This window comes from Mustela putorius, unplaced genomic scaffold (genome assembly GCF_011764305.1).
Source record: "Mustela putorius furo isolate JIRA1106 unplaced genomic scaffold, ASM1176430v1.1 tig00000281_pilon_pilon_pilon, whole genome shotgun sequence".
Classification (NCBI taxonomy): domain Eukaryota; kingdom Metazoa; phylum Chordata; class Mammalia; order Carnivora; family Mustelidae; genus Mustela; species Mustela putorius.
Window position 1 is genome coordinate 16,742,231 of NW_025421343.1, and position 19,160 is coordinate 16,761,390.

At 40.3% G+C, this 19,160-nt stretch overlaps 1 protein-coding gene across 3 annotated transcripts in view; it reads right to left on the bottom strand.

The window, feature by feature from the left end:
- TTL (tubulin tyrosine ligase) overlaps positions 1-19,160 on the bottom strand; it is a 32,596-nt gene that overhangs the window by 4,447 nt on the left and 8,989 nt on the right. The window contains exons 3-7 of one of the 3 annotated variants that reach the window (XR_006606464.1): positions 15,930-16,162; positions 8,877-9,012; positions 7,660-7,929; positions 4,000-4,111; positions 1,542-1,685 (exon numbers count right to left, since the gene is read on the bottom strand). Coding sequence is in view for 1 of the 3 variants with exons in the window: in XM_004770995.3 (XP_004771052.1) it covers positions 1,542-1,685; positions 7,660-7,929; positions 8,877-9,012; positions 15,930-16,162 (783 nt within the window). In the remaining 2 variants the exon portion in view is untranslated. Of the gene's footprint in view, positions 1-1,465; positions 1,686-3,999; positions 4,112-7,659; positions 7,930-8,876; positions 9,013-15,929; positions 16,163-19,160 lie in introns of all 3 variants that reach the window. The other 2 variants (XR_001176225.2, XM_004770995.3) reach the window with 2 other exon arrangements.

The window sequence follows — 19,160 nt, forward strand, 5'->3', positions numbered from 1 at the left end:
AGCATGGTGTCAGCATCTCCCTCAGATGCTGCTGGGAGGTCCAGGATGTCCACATGGAAAGGGGCCGCTGGACTTGGCAATATGGACTTAGCTGGGGACCTTCAAAGAACATTTCTGTGGGGTGGAGGGGATGACATCCAGCCCAGGATGGACCACAGCACGGATGAGGACAGAGAAAGATCACACACTGCGTTCCAGAAGTCTGGCTACATAGGAGCAGGGAGGAGTCACCAGAGCAGGACATGGCCTCGAGGGAGGGCTCTTTATAACTGCTGAGGAAATCTGCTGCTTATGCACACGATGATGGGAACCATACCCCGAAGTGGGGGGTGGGGGGGGTGGGGGGCTGACACTGAATGAGGAAGGCAAAGGGACATGGGACAGGAAGCGGGGTGGAGAGGGCACAGGACACATGGGATGACTGAACCTTTATTGGAAGGAAAGGGGAACAGAGGCATGCCGCTGTTTTCCAGCAGTCCTGCTCACCTCTCCTTTCGACTCAGTGCCAAGCACCACCTCTCAACAGCAGCCCTCTGCTCAATGATACTACTTTAACATCCTTGATCAAGGATAAAGCATGTCCCAGTTTGTAATCTGTATTTGTCTGGTCCTTTGTCATGCCCAGTCTTTCCAAGGACAGGGCCTGTGTCTCAGCTCATGATTGGGGCCCCCATACTGGGGCCTGGGAGGTTGGGGTTAGCTGAAGGGACTGCCGAACGAGATGAATCACACATGCCATGTCACAGCCACTGAGCAAGCGGCAAAGGCCTGGCTCCTAATGAAAGAGTGGCTTGTGTATCAACGATGCCCCTTGTAGGTCCAGAACTTTCTCCTGAACGTGTGGACGATCACCTCAGTTCCTCTAAGATGCAGACGTGGGGAACCATAAAGTGTCCTGGCCTGATGAAAGTGAATCTTCAGAAGAACCAGCAGCCTTCGAGGATCATGTCCAGCTGCCCCTAAGTTCTAAGGCCTCCATGACTTTCGCAGGCAGGTTCTGCTCATCTGTGCATTCCCCACAGAGCCAGGCACGGGGTGTGGTCCCACTGGATGCTATGTCTCCCTTCTGAAAGCTCTCCCCTCCGCTCCATGGTACATGCAACCCTCTTCTCTTACATCCCCATTCTAGCTCCACTGCGTCTACAGTGCCTTCTCAAAGTACTTCCTGCCTGGAGAACCCCCTCAATTTCTTGGTTATCAGCATCCCCCGCCCCGCCCTGCCAACTCACAGGACCCCATTCCCTGAACTGGTCACACAAGAGGGTCTCCTCTGACAGTTACTAGCTTTGTTTGAAACTCTCACAGCAACTACCACCCACCTAAGCACAGACTCCTGCTTAACACACGGGAGAATTGAGACGTACTGACTCAGCAGAGCCCCCTGCTGGCCAGGGTCCTGCCAGAGGCCATCCTCCCTCAGAGCAGTTAAAACAGCCTCCCCTTGGACACAGGTGAAGAGACTCACCACCTTGCCAAGACTGGCTATTCCAACTGTGGAACCAACTTCCCATTTGTTAAAACACAGTGGTGTTCAGGCTTACTGAGCACAAGCCGGGGCGCCGTTGACCTCAATGAGCCACACCTTCAGGTCCTCATCCACCATGAAGTCGAAGCCAAAGAGCTGAAAGCTCTGGTAAGGGAGGTGCCTGGTGCTAATGGCAGGCTCCACGCTCATGAGGCAGCTTCTGCGGGGCAAAGGGGGAGAGCTCACTGAGAATGGGTTGGTTGAGGGAGAAGGAACACCGAAGATGTGCTTGGATGATTTTGTATCAAAAGTGATGATAAAATATCCACTTGGACTTAATTCTCTCTTTTACTTATTTTATTTTTTAAAGATATTATTTTGAAGTAAGCTCTATACCCAATGTAGGGCTCAAACTCATAGCCCAGATGTCAAGAGTTGCCTGCTCCACCAATTGAGCCAGCCAGGTGCCCCAATTCTCTTTTAATTACCAATGATTATTCAAGACAAAGCTACTTATCAAGCTACTTGTTAGAGAACTCTGCAAATACTCATGTTCTTACAGGTAGGGGCTGCTTTCCCAGCACAGTGCTAAGTCACCACAGCCCCTGGAAAGGTGGCTTCCCCCAACCGGAGACTGCTGCCATGTTTGTTTGTAATAAATAAAACACCTCCATGCGTTGTTGCCGTGTAGAAGAAATGGACTACCATTTGGTGAAGAGCAGAACTGGCGGTGAAGGTGGCCTCATTCATTACTTTCATTAGCTTCAGTTCTAATGCCAAATTATTACAATCAAAAGATTTAAATATTAAAATACAAAATCAAAAGATTTAAATATTAAAATACAAAATAGAATTACTATTAACATCAACTACTGTTCAAAAAAAATTGGAAAAAAAAAAACACAGACAAACTGAAAACAGGAAAAAGTTGAACAGGAACTTCAAAAATGTACTGAGTTAATACGTGAGATCTAAGGTCAGGGGCCTAAGGCCAGAATCTTAGGCAAGTTTTTAACCTCTCTTAGCCAAGCTTTGATTTCTTTATCCATAAAGGAAGGGGAAAAAATAATACTTAGTCCTAGCACTGGGATGGTTCAATGAGATAATTACATAAAGAATTTTTGAGGGCACCTGGGTGGCTCCACTCAGGTTGTGATCCCAGGGTCCTGGAATCAAGCCCCGTGTCAGGCTCTCTGCTCATTGGGGAGTCAGCTTTTCCCTCTGCCCCTCACTGCCCCACCCCTCCTTGTGCTCTCTTCCTGTCAAACAAATAAATAAAATCTCTCTCTAAAAATAAATAAATAAATAAAAACCTTACTACTAATAAATCACTATTTTGTATAACCATCCAGAAAACCTATGTCATTTCTGTTTTATGCAGATCTTCCCTGACTTCTTCCCTCAACTGAATGTTGGGGTAAAATATCTATTTTAGTAATAAAGTATGTTATGATGACTCTAAGATTACCAGAAATAGCTTTCCTCCTACATAACTGTATGTTTAGAAGGAAAAATGAAGGAGCTGGCTTTCATGTGACTAAGTCCAAGATGTATCCATACAAGTACGTTTGATTCATGACTTTCAAGAACTGAGACTTCCCTGAACATGGAGCTGGAATTTTGCTTCCCAAACCTCCCTCCACCACCACATCCCCCCCACCCCAGCCCAAGCATCAGCTTACTTCCCCCCCCACCCCCAAAAGGAAAGTATTTCAATGCATATGTTTAAACCTTTAATAGTAATTTTGGGCAGTCAGCCATTTAAGAATCAACTGGAATGAAAATTTCTTCTCTCATTCATCTTTAACCTACACTGGTAAGCCACCTATCACTTTTTTTTTTCTATAGCTTTATCTGTACTCTTTAAGGGAATACCCTTATCTTTTCTTTTAATTAAAAGACCCTTTCCAATATTATAATTAAGAAAATTTTTACATTTAATAGAGGCTCATGATTAAAAAAAGAAGAAGGAACCTCCCCAAAATTAAAGAAACACTATGCTCAAACACATAAAGGAAAAACTAAGAGCCAGAAGTAAATGAAAATTAAATATTACTTTTTTTAATATGCTAGAAGCTCAAGATTAATAATTCACTTTAAATAATTTTTTTTCATCATCAGAGACTTTAGACAGTACATCTTTTTCCAGCAGGAGTGGGAAGGGAGGGGGAAGCTAGCTGGGGGTGGTGGTGGGGGGAAGAAAAATCACGAGAGTTGTTAGGGACATGTATAGCATCAAAGTAGCAACACTCTCTGAACTATACAGGACAATGGTGGGGGTAATAAATATCCAATAAATTTTTGCCTAAAATAGGAAATCTTTATTCAGCATACTTGATTTATCTGGTATCAGAATTCTAAGCACCTACAATCCCTGGACTCTAGTTATTCTGCCAGACTTGATGTAAGAATACGTGAAGGAAGAGGCCTCGGTCATTGTGATAAGGTACTAATGACATGACAGATAATATACCAACAGAAGAGAATGGAGATCCCTAACACAAATGGCCACCTGATTTATAACAAAAGCTCACCAAAATGCAGTGGGGAAAGGCCAGTCTTACGCACAAATGGTCCTGGGTCAACGGGATACCCCGTAGAAAAAACGTGAAACTTGACATATAAGAATTCAGGTAGATTATAGATCTACAATGTAAAAGATAAAGACCAAGATGCCCATCAACTATAGAAGGGATAAACCACGTGATACTCACACCATGAAATATTACACAGCAGTATAAAAGGTAAATCACTGCTATATGTAACAATATAGATAAAACCCATGCCTACAATTGTGAAAGAAAGTTGAACATGAAACAGGAAATACAGTATAATTCAATTTACATAATACATAGAGTAAACAAAAGGAATGGATGATGATAAAAGTCACAAGAGTGGATATCTGTGGCATGAAGTATATATTTTGAGGGAGTCCAAGGGAGTATTGGGGGTGCTATAAAGGTTTTATATCCTCATTCATGGATGATTAGCTGAGTGTGTGCCTAATTAAAAGTTCACTACACTGTACACTTAACGATTTGTGGACTTTACCATATGCATGTTACACCTTAAAAACAACTATTGGATTTAGTAAACTATAATAAATGAATAACACTAAAAAATTATTTTCAGGCATATTAAGAAACAGGACCAAAAGGAAAAAAAAAAACCAGACAATAGAAACAAGATCTATAAAAGTCAGGAGTTGGCAAACTTTCTTTTCTTTTTTATTTTTTTATTTTATTTTTTATTTTTTTAAAGATTTTATTTATTTATTTGACAGAGAGAGATCACAAGTAGACGGAAAGGCAGGCAGAGAGAGAGAGAGAGAGAGAAGCAGGCCCCCTGCTGAGCAGAGAGCCTGATGCGGGACTTGATCCCAGGACCCTGAGATCATGACCTGAGCCGAAGGCAGTGGCTTAACCCACTGAGCCACCCAGGTACCCCTGGCAAACTTCTTCTATAAAGAACCAGACAATAACTATTTTAGGTTTTGAAGACTACATATGGTCTCTGTTACATATTCTTTAATTTCTAAAAAAACATATTAAAAATGTAGAAACTTTTTATCTCATGGCCTATTTGAAAACAAGTTTTAGGTTGGATTTGGCCCATAGAACAGAGTTTGCTAAACTTTACTACAGGTAATTCAGATTTCAGACTAATCAAATAAAGATGTTAAAGAATTACCATTAACATGTTCAAGATATAATTATTAGACAAGTTGGGGATCTCACAAAAGAATTATAACCTAAAAAGAGTCAAATGGAAATTCTAGAACTGAAAAATATAATAACTAAAATCAAGAACTCAACAGATGAGTTTAACAACAAATTTTAATGGCTTTTTCCTTTTTTTTTTTTTTTTAAGATTTTATTTATTTAATTTGACACAGAGAGAGAGAGAGAGACAGCGAGAGAGGGAAGACAAGCAGGGGGAGTGGGAAAGGGAGAAGCGGGCCTCCTGCCGAGCAGAGAGCCGGATGTGGGGATCGATGTAGGAATTGATCCCAGGACGCTGGGATCATGACCTGAGCCAAAGGCAGATGCTTAACAACTGAGCCACCCAGGCATCCCAGGTTTTTTCCTTTTTAAGCAGGTTTTAATTGCTGAAGAGAGAGATCAAATGATACACATGGGAGAAACAGAAGACAGTGAAAAAGACTGGCATCCATGTAATTAGAATCCCAGAGGAGAGAAGAATGGGACGAAAGCCCTCACTGACTATCCCAAAACAAATAAAAGACTTGAAGCCACAGATTGGAGAAGCACTATGACACCTATGTAATAGAAGCCAGAAGACAATGGTAAGTCATCTTCAAAGTGCTTTAAAAAAAGGTGGTGGGGTCTGCTGATCTAGAAATCTGTTTCCAAAGCAAATGTCTTTTTTTTAATTTTTAAAATTTTATTTATTTGAGAGAGAGGGAGAGAGACAATCTCAAGCAGACTCCCCACTGAGCAGAGAGCTTGATTTCACAACCCTGAGATCATGACCTGAGCCAAAGACAGACACATAACCCACTGAGCTGCCCAGGTGCCCCCTTCTTTTTTTTTTTTTTTTCCCAGACACTTGCTTTGGGGGCACCTGGGTAGCTCAGGTCAGATCTCAGGGTCGTGAGCTTGAGCCCTGCATCAGGCTCTGCACTCAGTGGGGAGTCTGCTTGGAATTCTTTCTCCCTCCTCCCACCCCCCCACCAGCCCCTAAACAAGCTCTCTCTCTCAAAAAACAAAAAAAGGGAAACTGATCCTAGACAAAATTAAGAAAATACATGAAAGAAAAACAAACAACATAAATGGTAAAAATATATGGGGAAATATAAATAATGTTAACTATACAATACTAATGATAATAATGTCTTGTAGTTTACAATATAGGTAGCATTAATGACCACCCATGTACCCACACCACAATTCCTTTAAGCCTCTTTCTTGGATCCCTCCTGCTTCCATTTCAGAGATAACCACTATCTTGAATGTTGTGTTTTTCATACCTTTAGTTCTCTGTTTTTACCATACATGAATATTCTTCTAAATAACTTGTTTTACTTCTGCTTGTTTTTCAATTTATATGAACAGAATCAATCTGCATATATCTTGTAAATAGCTTATATATTTTGCAATTTTTGCTTGTGTAACAAAAGCATAAATTTTTGTTTATGTAACACCAGTGAAAATATCCTTCAGGAATAAGGTGAGATAAAGACATTCTCAGATGACAGAAATTAAAAGGATTGATATGGGGCTTGATCTCAGGACCCTCAGATCATGACCTGAGCCGAAGGCAGAGGCTTAACACACTGAGCCACCCAGGCGCCCCCATGACACAATCTTTAACAAATTTTAAAGTGTTCTCTGACCAAAATGGAATTAAAATAAAAATCAGTAATAGAAAAATATCTGGAAAATTCCCAAATATTTGGAAGTTAAGCAAAAACTTCTATATAACACAAGTCAAAGATGAAGTAACAAGGTAAATTAGAAAATATTTTAATAAAATGAAAATGAAAACATAACATAGGAAAGCCTGTGGGATGCAGCTAATGAGTACTTAGAGGGAAACGGACAGCATTAAATGCATTTAAAAAATGAATTCTTTCAAATCAATGATCTAAATTTTTGCCTTAAGGAAACTACAAAACAAATCCCTCAAAAAGGCAGAAGGAAGGGGTGTCTGGGTGGCTCAGAGGGTTGAGCCTCTGCCTTCAGCTCAGGTCATGGTCTCAGGGTCCTAGGATTGAGGCCGGCATAGGGCTCTCTGCTCAGCGGGGAGCCTGCTTCTCCCTCTCTCTCTGCCTGCCTCTCTGCCTACTTGTGATATCTCTCTCTGTCAAATAAATAAATAAAATCTTAAAAAAAAAGGCAGAAGGAAGAAAATAATAAGAAACATAAGTCAAAGAAATAAAAACAACAGAGAAAAATCAATAAAACCAAAAAGTAATCTTTTGAAAGGATTAATAATACTGATATATCTCTAGCCATTCTGTCCAGGTAAAATAGAAGAAATAAGTTACCAATATATGGAATGCAAGTAGTGACATCATTACAGACCCTATAGATATTGAAAGGATAATGAAGGAATATTACAAATAATTTTTGTCCTTAAATTAGACAGCTTAAATAGAATAATTCCTTGAAAGGCACAAACTCCCAAAGCTTCTCCAAGACCCATAACTAAAAAAGATACAATTAAGTTACCTTATTATATGTTTAATTTGTAGTAAGATACTACTTTCCAGGGTAATGTTCAAAGCACTTATTAGGTACTGATTGAACTCCTCAAAGAACATTTCGTTCCCTTCTTCATACTTTCCATAATTCTTTGAGTACTCCTTTTGAATGCAGTGATTGGTCAAATGGCAGGTTTTGTCTTGGAAATTATCAACATGATATGGTTCTGAAGCAGTCCGAAGCACACCCTCCTTATAGAGGTAGATATTATACTGATGATCCACCAAGACCCAGCTTCTGCAAATCAATAAAAACAGTTTCACTCAAGTGATCCAAAGTTTCTTCATAGCTTATACATCATCACCACACCTTAACAGTTTTGGAGGGAAGCAGAGGAAGGAGACAGGTTCTAAAATTCTATGAGGCAAGTCATGACAATTAGCCAAGATACTGGATTATCACTGTAATGAGGCAATTAAAACATTTTATCAAAAATGGCAAGGAGCCTTTGATCTTCAAAAGACAACATTTTGAAGAAATCTGGATAGGTTGGGTCCTAAGATTTATCCATGAAATTTCCATTTGCCATGTTTGCTCTATAGTAATCTTAAAAGGGAGAGTGTTCATCCTGAAGGTGATCTGACATAGGACTGGTTTTCAAGAAGCAGCAAGTTATTATGAAGACAACAAGAAGACCGAATCCTCATAGAGGAGATGTCAGCAAGACCACAGGAAAGCGGGGGAGAAGGCTGTTTAGCTTTAGAAGGCACAATACAACCTCTTATTCTATGTCAGAACTTTGCTCAGAAAGTCAGAATCCAAAAAGGTAAGTGAGGTGTGTTTATGAAATCCTTAAAAAATAGAGGACACAAATAATAAAGCAAGGACGTATTATGTCCTGTTTCTGAATTATGTGTTCTAGGTTTATCTCTCAGTTGCTTCCATAAGCAAGCCCCATACACTTAAACTCTCCTCTATGGAGACACAAGTCATTCTGAGTAAAGAGAACATACCAAAAAAAGGAACACCCATAGTTTTAGTAATGTTTTCTAGAAAGAAAAGAGAAATACTGAAGGAAAAATAGAAAATTAAGTACAGAAGCTTGGTTCTATTCAGCTGTGCTCAATTTTGGCTATATGTTAAACATGGTCAAATACTTCCTCACATTCTGTGTTACCCTTATCACCCACCACCGCCATTTTCCTCAAGATTAGTAACAAAAACTCTGGACACCGATGCATTACCGAATGTCAAACTTGCGGTGACCTGGCTCCAGAAGCAGAGGGTGCTCAAGGTATTTCTGGATCACGTGCACCTGACCCTGGTTGTCAATGAAATCCAGAAGCTCTGTAGCCTCCGAGGAGATGAGGATGCCTTCACCTAACAGGGCAAAATTATAAGAGAAATGAGTCCAGTTGATCCCAAGAGGAAAAGATCTCTACAAAGCCAAAAGGGGAATATTGATAGCAGGAGAAAACCGAGAGGAGGCTTCTATGGCCTGCTCACTTTCTTCCTCCATCCCATCACTTCCCCAATCTCTCACATTCTCCCCTCTGCCCACAAGAGCACCAGGGCCATCTAACTCTTTTCCCACATAGGACTTTAACACTACCTTGACAGGCTTCAAACACGAAATTTCATTTTCACAGACATCCAAAATATCCAAACATCCTAAATAAATGTCACTTTACTGTTGGCCACATGGCTACCCTGATAAAGACCTTAATAAACCTAGTTCTCATACTATAGCTTATAGAAATATCCAGAAAGTTAGGGTATAAAGACAATCATACAGATCAATTCTCTACAGTACTGTAATAGGAAAAATTGCATACATGTAAAGTGTCCATCAACTTTAAATGATACAATGTCCTTTTCAACAGCTTTATTAAGATATGTTACATATCATAAGATTTTCCCCTTTAAAGTATACAATTCATTATATGTTTATAAAAAATTTTAAAAAAAAGTACACAATTCAATGGTTTTTTCATATATCCAAGAGATTTGCAACAACCACTAACAATTTTAAAACATTTTCATCACCACCCTGCAAAAACCCCTATCATTAGCAGTAAACTCCCCATTCCTTCCTTATCCTATTCTGACAACCACTAATCTACTTTCTGGATTTGCTCAGTCTAAATGATTCATATAAATGGAATCACATAGTATGTGGCCTTTGTTTCTGGCTTCTTCATTTAGTATAATGTTCTCAAGGTTCATTCATGTTGTAGCATGTACCACTACATCATTCTCCCTTTCCATGACTAGATAATATTCCATTGTGTGGATATACTATTTTTGTTCATTCATTTATCAACTGATGGACATTTGAGTTTTTTCCACTATTGCTTGGCTCTTATGAATAATGCTGCTATGAAGACCTGCACAGAAGTTTTTGTGTGGACATATTTTCAATTCTTTTGTGAATATACCTAGGAGTGTAATAGTTGGGTCATATGGTAACTCTATGTTTAAATTTTTTTTTTTTTTAAGATTTTATTTATTTATTTGACAGAGAGAAATCACAAGTAGTCAGAGAGGCAGGCAGAGAGAGAGAGAGGAGGAAGCAGGCTCCCTGCTGAGCAGAGAGCCCGACGCGGGACTCGATCCCAGGAACCTGAGATCATGACCTGAGCCGAAGGCAGCGGCCTAATCCACTGAGCCACCCAGGTGCCCCTATGTTTAAATTTTTGAGAAAATGTCAAACTAATTTCCAAAATGTTCACGCCATTTTACACCCTCAACAGCAATATTTGAGTGTTCCAATTCTGCCACATTCTTGCCAACACTTACTATCTTCTTGATTATAGCCATCATAGTGGGTGTGAATTGGTATCTCATTGTGGTTTTGATTTGCATTTCCCTAGTAACTAACAATGCGGAGTATGTTTTCATGTGCTTATTGGCTATTTGTATATTTTCTTTGGAGAAATAGCCACTTCCGTTCTTTGTTCTTTTCTTATTAGGTTGTCCTTTTTTTTTTTTTAAAAAGATTTTATTTATTTATTTGTTAGAGTGAGCACAGGCAGACAGAATGGCAGGCAGAAGCAGACGGAGAAGCAGGCTCCCGCCGAGCAAGGAGCCCAATGCAGGACTCGATCCCAGGATGCTGGAATCATGACCTGAGCCGAAGGCAGCGGCTCAACCAACTGAGCCACCCAGGCGTCCCAGGTTGTCCTTTTATTACTGAGTTATCAGACTTCTTTTTTTATCTTTTTAAAAAAGATTTTATTTATTTATTTGAGAGAGAATAAGAGAGAACGAGCATGAGAGGGGGACAGTCAGAGGGAGAAGCAGACCCCCTGCCGAGCAGGGAGCCCAAAGTGGGACTCAATACCAGAACTCCAGAATCATGACCCAAGCTGAAGGCAGTTGCTCAACTAACTGAGCCACCCAGGTCCCCGAGTTATCAGAGTTCTTTACACATTCTGGATACAGTGTCTGATAAGATACATGACTTGCAAATATATTCTCCTGTTTTGAACAGTTCCATTACCATGGATCCATCACAGTGTTGCTCTTTTAAAGCCACAACTACCTCCCTCCCCATAACACCCTCCTGACAACTGCTAATCTGTTCTCCATTTCCATAATTTTGTCCAAAATTTCAGGAATTTTATACAGATAGAATTATATAGTATGTGATCTTTGGGGCTTGGGTTCTTTCACTCAGCATGACTCTCTGGAGATGCATCTAAGTTGCCGTATGGATCAATACTTCATTCCCTTTCATTGCTGAGGAGCTGAGGACTGTTCCATGTTATCAATTCTCCATAGCTGGCTTAATCATTCAGCTTCTGAAGCAATCTGAATTGTTTCCAGTTTGGTTCCGGCTATTACAAATAAAGCTGCTATGAACAATCACATGCAGGTTTTTGCATGGACATAAGTTTTCATTTTTCTGGGACAAAAGCCCTACTGTGTGCAATTACTAGGTTATATGGTAGTTATAGGTTTAGTGTTACAAAAAATTACTACCCTTTGTTCCAGAGTGGCTGTAGCATTTTACATCCCAACCAACACTGTGTGAATGATCTAGTTTCTCCTGACCCTTGCGGCACTTGCCGTCATTACCGTTTCTTATTTTAGCCATTTTAATAGAAGTATTATGGTTTTAATCTGCATTTCCCTAATGGTTAATGATACTGAAAATCTCGTTTGCTTATTTTTTATCTGTAGAGCCCCCCCCCTTTTTAAAAAGATTTTACTTATTTATTTGAGAGAGATAGTGAGTGAGAGAGAACACAAGCAGAGGCAGAAGGAGAGTGAGAAACAGATTCCTCACTGAGCAGGGAGCCTGAAGTGGGACTCAATCCCAAGGCCCTGGGATCATGACCTGAGTCAAAGGCAGATGCTAAACTGACTGAGTCACCCAGGCATCCCTCTGTAGAGCCTTTCAATGGAATACATTCCTACGCCTTTGCTTATCTTCTAAATGGACTTTATCTCTTTTCTTTTTTTAACTGTTGAGTTTTGAAAGTTGTTTATTCTAGATATAGAGTCTTTTGTCAGATAGGTGGTTTGAAGTTATTTTCTCCAAGTCTATAGCTTGGATATTCAACCTCTTCAATAAAGTCTTTCATAGAGCAAAAAACCCCAAAAAACAAAAAAACCCACCTCATTTACTGAGATTTTGGCTTATGAGCTTTTATTTACTCTTATGGTCATATAAGTGACATTAAGTTTAAGAATTCTTTGCCTTGGGGCAAAGAATTATCCTAAGGGCCACCTGGGCGGCTCAGTTTAAGTGTCTGCCTTCAGCTCAGATCATGATCACAGGGTTCTGGGAGGAAGCCCCACATAAGACTTCCTGGTTCTCCCTCTCCCTCAGCCTGCCCCTCTCCCTGCCTGTGCTCTCTCTTGGCCAAATGAATAAATAAAATCTTTTAAAAAAATAAATAGTTATCCTAAAATATCCCTTCCTACTAATGCTCTGGAACTGTACCACTTTTAATGCCTTGCTCTCCATATCTGCTCACATTCCCTCCTATTTGCTCCAACTTTGTTTCCCTTATGCTATTTCTTTCTATATACTATTTCTTATTGAAAATAAACCTAATGCTGATAGATGGGAAAATAAATGGAAGAAGGTAGAAAGTTACATTTTGATAACTTTAAAAAACTATTATTATTGATAAAGAACATGGCATTCAAGTGAAATAGAAAATTTACCTGTAGTCTTATTTCCTAATATAGTTATTTTTATCTTTTTTTTTTTTTTTAAAGATTTTATTTATTTATTTGACAGAGAGAAATCACAAGTAGGCAGAGAGGCAGGCAGAGAGAGAGAGAGGAGGAAGCAGGCTCCCTGCTGAGCAGAGAGCCTGATGCGGGACTCGATCCCAGGACCCTGAGATCATGACCCGAGCCAAAGGCAGCGGCTTAACCACTGAGCCACCCAGGCGCCCTATTTTTATCTTTTAATATCACTTTCCTTTCCATAAGGAAAGATTGGCTCAGTCATAGTGAACTCACCTTATATCGTCAATTTTTTTCACTTTATATTGTTAGTATTTTGACTGTTTCTACATTAACATTACAATTATGTTAGCAGCTGAAGAAAATTATACGTTTACTGATTGCTGGACGGTGGGGTTGTTTCTAAATAAAATGTTGCTGTTACAGGTCACATGGTAGTAAATGTCTTTGTTATAGATCACTCTTGTTTCTTTTAAAATATTTCCCTGGAGTTACGTTTTCAGGAACGAGATTTGTAGGCCAAGGCCTATGTACTCTATGGCTCTTCCTTTGTATTATCCTATTGATTTTTCAAAAGGCAGTGTATCACAACTAAGAGGAAGCAGTTCATTACAAACCTTCAGCAACAGTATCACTGAAGGTCTCTCTTATTTTATAGGTATAAAATGATACATAAAATCTATATATATTTTGTAAATTTTGAATACCAGTGTACCATGTTTCCATGGATTCGTTAACTGTATTTCTAATATTGCTTCTTTATATCCTCACTAACTAAACCTGGAGAAATAATGAGGAAACTCTGGAATTCTTTAAGGAGCTTCCAGGTGACAGTCTTTTTTTTTTGTTATTTGTGCCCATCTCAACTATTTATCTAGAAATATATGTATCCCTAGCGTCCATAAGAGCAAGAGATCATATCTATTTTATTTATGTCTGTATCTCCAAACACCCATTACTTCATCTATTCATTCACTCATCACTCAATATATATATCGAACTTTGGCTAGGTTCTGTGTGCTGCCCCAGCACCAGGGAGACAGCAGTGCACACAGATGTGACAGGGTCTGACTGTGCTTTAACATGATCTCTGACTACTGTACTGCATGTGTATTCTGGAGAACGGCCAAGGGCAGGAGGACAAGGAACAACGCTCCAGGTGAGATGTGAAGGTAGCTGAGGTCCAAGATCGGTGGTGGGGGTGGTGAAGAGGGGGTCTTTACACCAGATATAGTGTGGAGGTTGAGCTAACTATTCCCAGCATGTGGCAGGTACTAGAGACTTCTTTAACAAGAATAAAAGCCATTATACATCCTATTGGTTTCATTTTGTAGTTCCCAAACAAAACAAATGCATACCACTTATCTCAACTCCCTAAGGCAAAATTTCCCCCTTGTTTGGCATTTTATTCTCTCTTTACCTCGCCCTGATGCTGACCACCAATCTATGACGTGTCTGGGTGAGGGTTCAGACACCACCCAGGTGGGATCACTGGCTCGACTTGACAAGGGCCTTGCCTCGCTCCTGATTCTCACTCTGGCTAAGACTCCATGATACAAGATGTCCTTACAATGGCCATCCTGACTCAAGCCCAAATCCACAGAAGGAATATGGAATTCTGTAAATGTCTATTTCCTCTTCCAATTCCCCCATTTATCATTATAACAAAACTAGGGGACATTACTTGAGAAGAGGTCACAAGAGGGGAGAGAGAAGTAGGTGAGGTACCTGGCTTGTGGCAAGAGTCCAACTCTCCCCTTTTCAGGAGATTCCAGGTGATGCCCTCCTGTTTCATGGTTGGTGGAAAAGAAGGTGAGGTCCACTGGACCGGGGACAGAAATGAGTACCAATGGCCAGATGGTCTTCCAAGGCAATAAAAGAAGAAGTAAGTTCAAAATAGAATGGTTTTAAAAGGAGCATATGATGGTAGCTATAGAGATAGACCGTGTTTATGTGTTCATTACATTGGGGACTGCCTATATTTTGAGCTTGAGTCAACATTATAAACCGCATTCCTTCTATGCATTCATCACACATTTACTGAGTGCCTCTGGGGAGGGTAGAGATGAACAAGACAGAAATTCTGTGTTTACAAGGAGCTTATGGTGTAAGAGAGGAGATGGGCGGATAAACAGATATGTAATAGACGTGCTGGAAGAGGTTAGTGCGGGGAGGGAAAACAAAGCAGGGCAAAGGACAGAGAGCAACGGGCATAAAGGCTATTTTAGAAAGGAAAAGGATTCTCTGACAAGGCATCATCTGAGCTGAAAGAAACAGAAAATAATCCAAAGGGACATCTGAGATATGCAGACGGATTTAGGATATTTTTAGGACTCTAGGCAGGCATGGCTATAGAACAGTGAGCAAGGTCAAGAACAGGATAGAGATAGGAGCAAATTTAAATAGTGTAGGCTCCATCAGCAACCCGAAGTTTATCTGACTGCATTGGGAAGCCAGCTGGTAAGTCTTGAACAGGGAGTAACCTGATCAGGCTTACGTTTTTAGACATTGCTCTGTCTTAGAGACCTGGCCGTGAGCAGGCATTGCAATTACGCAGACTAGAGAGAATCGTAGTTTTGACTTCAAGTGATAGCAGCAGAAATGGCAAGAAAAAGAATAATTCAGAATATATTTTGAAGGTAGAGCTAGCAAGACTTGCTGATGCATTAGGTATGGACTGTAAAGAAAGAGGAATCAAGGATGAAGCCTCGATTTTGGGCTTCGGAGACTGAGTGCAGAGTGGGATCACATACTATGGGATCACGTACTATGAAGACTGAAAGAGGGGTAGGCTAGGGTGGGTTAAACTGGGCAGGAAATGAAAAGATCCATATCAGATATATTACATTTGAAATGCCTGCCAAACTGAATCTGGAGCTTAAAAGGAAATACTTTGGCTGGAGATATATATTTATAAGTCTTCAGTACCTAGATAAATACTTAAAACTATGTAACTAGACGTGGTCTCTACCCTTGAGCATTCAGATTATAATAGTCACTCATCTAAAGACATCATTGAATCTAACGCATAACTGAACAAACCATATGAGAACCGACAGCAGAGACAGAAGAGGACAGCAATGCCAACTCACCTTTGGCACCAGCTGATGACTTTGCAATCCAAACATTGCCCTCTCCATCTTCTTTCTTTCTGTTATAAGAAGCCAGGAAGAATTCCCTTTCATCTGTCCTTGAGTTATGGATCGGTGGGTGAATTCCATTCTGTGCTGGAGCAACTGGGGTCTTGAGATTAGTTGGATAAATCACATAGGACTCTGGAAACCATGTGCAGGATTCAGCCAGGTCTGGGCTTGTCTTGATTAGCCTGACAGATGACAGAAGGTCAGTTTCCCTTCTTAGTACACCCTGCCATTCCACTCAGAAAAGCCAGTGCTTTCCCCCAGAGCTTGTCAAAGAGGCAAGGCAATACCAGGGCCGGGAGCTGCTTTTGTTTTGTTTTGCTTTGTTTTAAAGATTTTATTTATTTAGGAGCTGGTCTTTTTATCCCACTCTTCGTTCTTGGCCTCTTTGAGCTGACCTATAACACACTACTGGGCAGCACCCAGCTATGACATGCAACCCTAAAGGCATGCTCCAAGTAGTTAAAAAGGAGCTTAATATCCAGGACTTTAGCTCTTTTAAAAATGCACCTCTATGGAAAATTAACTTGAAGTAATTCTGAGACAATACTTTTTCAACATACATGTTGTGGTTGAGCTAGACCCATGCTAAAAAAAACAAAGTAGAGAATCTGGGAAACTATTTGGCTTACTAGAAAAAAAACTATCTTGGCCCAACTCTCTGGAGAGCAAAGACTACTGCTCAGTAGTCTTTGAAGAATTATCTGAAGACTTGTTTTAGTTCTTCATTTCTTCATTTCTTGCTTTTAGCCCAGCCTGGATTCAATGACACATAAGGGAGGAACGTTTCTAATAGGGCACACAACTACAGTGGTCATAACTAAACATAACTCCGGCCCCCAAAATAACATAATGCAACAGAGGATGAAGTCAGGCCATGGGCAAGGCACTTAATAAACAGAAGGGCTTATGAAGGGCTTCCCAGTGCATTTACTCTCAAATCAGACCCCCGGTGGGGGTACACTAGGATCTCATCTCACAGATTAGCCACTGGGTCCCAGAGAAGTAAATTTCCCAAGATCATAAAGGTAGTAAGAAACAGCCATTACACAAGCCCCAAACTCCTGGTCCTCACTCAAAACTTACTCTTACTCCCCAAGAATTGGAGGCAGGAGTTAACTCACCCAAAGACATCTGCAGGCCTTCCCTAAGCTGTGCTCCCTCCTCTACCTAGAACAGAACTATTAATGTTAAGCCTGTGTTAAGATCTACTTGCAAAAACCACTCAATGAGCAAATGGCAGAAATAAAAAAAAAACAAAAATGGTTAAAGATTTTATTTATTTATTTGACAGTGAGAGAGAAAGGAGAGAAAGAGCACAAGCAGGGGGAGTGGCAGGCAGAGGGAGAAGCAGGCTCCCCTCTGTGCAAGGAGCCCAAAGTAGAACTCAATCCCAGGACCCTGGAATCATGACCTGAGCCAAAGGCAGATGCTTAACGAACTAAGCCACCAGGGGTCCTGAAAGGAAATTTTTAACTAAGATTTAAAATAAAGTTATTTTTTTTTTAAACATTTTTTTTTTAAAGATTTTATTTATTTATTTGACAGAGAGAGATTACAAGTAGGCAGAGAGAGAGAGGAGGAAGCAGGCTCCCTGCTGAGCAGAGAGCCCGATGTGGGACTCGATCCCAGGAGTCTGAGATCATGACCTGAGCCGAAGGCAGCGGCTTAACCCACTGAGCCACCCAGGCACCCTAAAATAAAGTTATTTTTAAGCCGAAGGCAATAGAATGCGACAATTACTTGAATTCAAAGGAACAAAACCAATAAATTTCTAACTCACCAAATACTCAACTCTATCTACATTGGCCAACTCTATCTACACAAGGCACACACACTAGCCACATGTGGCTTCTGAGAATTTCAAATATGGCCAATGTGACACAGAAACTGAATTTTAAAGTTTGTTTAGTTTTAATGTAAAAACTGAAGTACTGTAAAATATCCTTCCATTATTCACAACTGTACTCTTTTGGTAGGATGACATTAACCACGGTATGACCTAAGATATTTTTGTGTGGTACTGCAGCGAGCACGTCAGGCACATGTGTTTCTAGTCGCATGCATAAACACACCACTGTTCTACTCAGGGACAATAGGTTCATTCAGTTCAAGTGACTTTATCTTCCATGCACTGCTGATGAAACACTGTATCGTGTTTATTATGCAGACAGCAGGAGTTACAAGGATAGCTATGCATATCAGAATTGGTAACTAACGTGAAATGTCACTACATATCTAGTTAAAAAATAAGCATGGACAAATTTTTAAATTTAAAGCAATGGAATACTATTGTTGCCAGATTTTTTTTTTGGTCAAGTTAATGTGATAGCTTTATTCCCTTTGAGTTTGTATATTATCCTCAACTTCATTGCTAGAATTCCCTTACCAGCTCTGAAGCTAACAAAAAGTTCATGAACACATTTCTAGTATAGAGCAGACATCTGCATTTAGCATGGCTTGGTTAGTGTCAGATATTTCTTCTTCTCTCAGGTTTTGATTCTTCTTCTTCTTCTTCTTCTTTTTTTTTTTTTACGATTTTATTTATTTGACAGAGAGAATGAGAAAGAAAGAGTATGAAAGGGGAGAGGGTCAGAGGGAACAGCAGGCTCCCCCCCTGAGCAGGGAGCCTGATTCAGGACTTGATCTCAGGACCCCAGGATCATGACCTGAGCTGAAGGCAGTCGCTTAACAGAGCTACCTCTTCTTTTTCTTTCTTTCTTTTTTTTTTTTAAGATTTTATTTATTTATTTGACAGAGAGAGAGAGAGAGCGAGAAAGGGATCACAACCAGGAGGAGTGGGAGAGGGAGAAGTAGGCTCCCTGCCAAGGGGAGCCCAAAACGGGGCTTGATCTCAGGACCCTGGGATCATGATCTGAGCTGAAGGGAGACACTTATCGACTGAGCCACCCAGGCACCCCTCCTTCTTATTTTTTAAATCAAAGATTGATCCAGAATTGAGTGAAGATGCCAAAGGGTAGAGCTATGACCAGAACTATAAAGGAGAAATAACAACAACAAAAAAAAAGAACTGGTGGAAGGTATGTCAGAAACTTCATAATGAATGGCAACTGCAACTTGCTATCGCAGAGTAAAATGGAAAAAGTGTGTTTGCTGTACAAAGGAGGCATTTTCAGCAAATACACAGTAAATTTCATAAGCTGTTTCCTCTCAACAACCAAA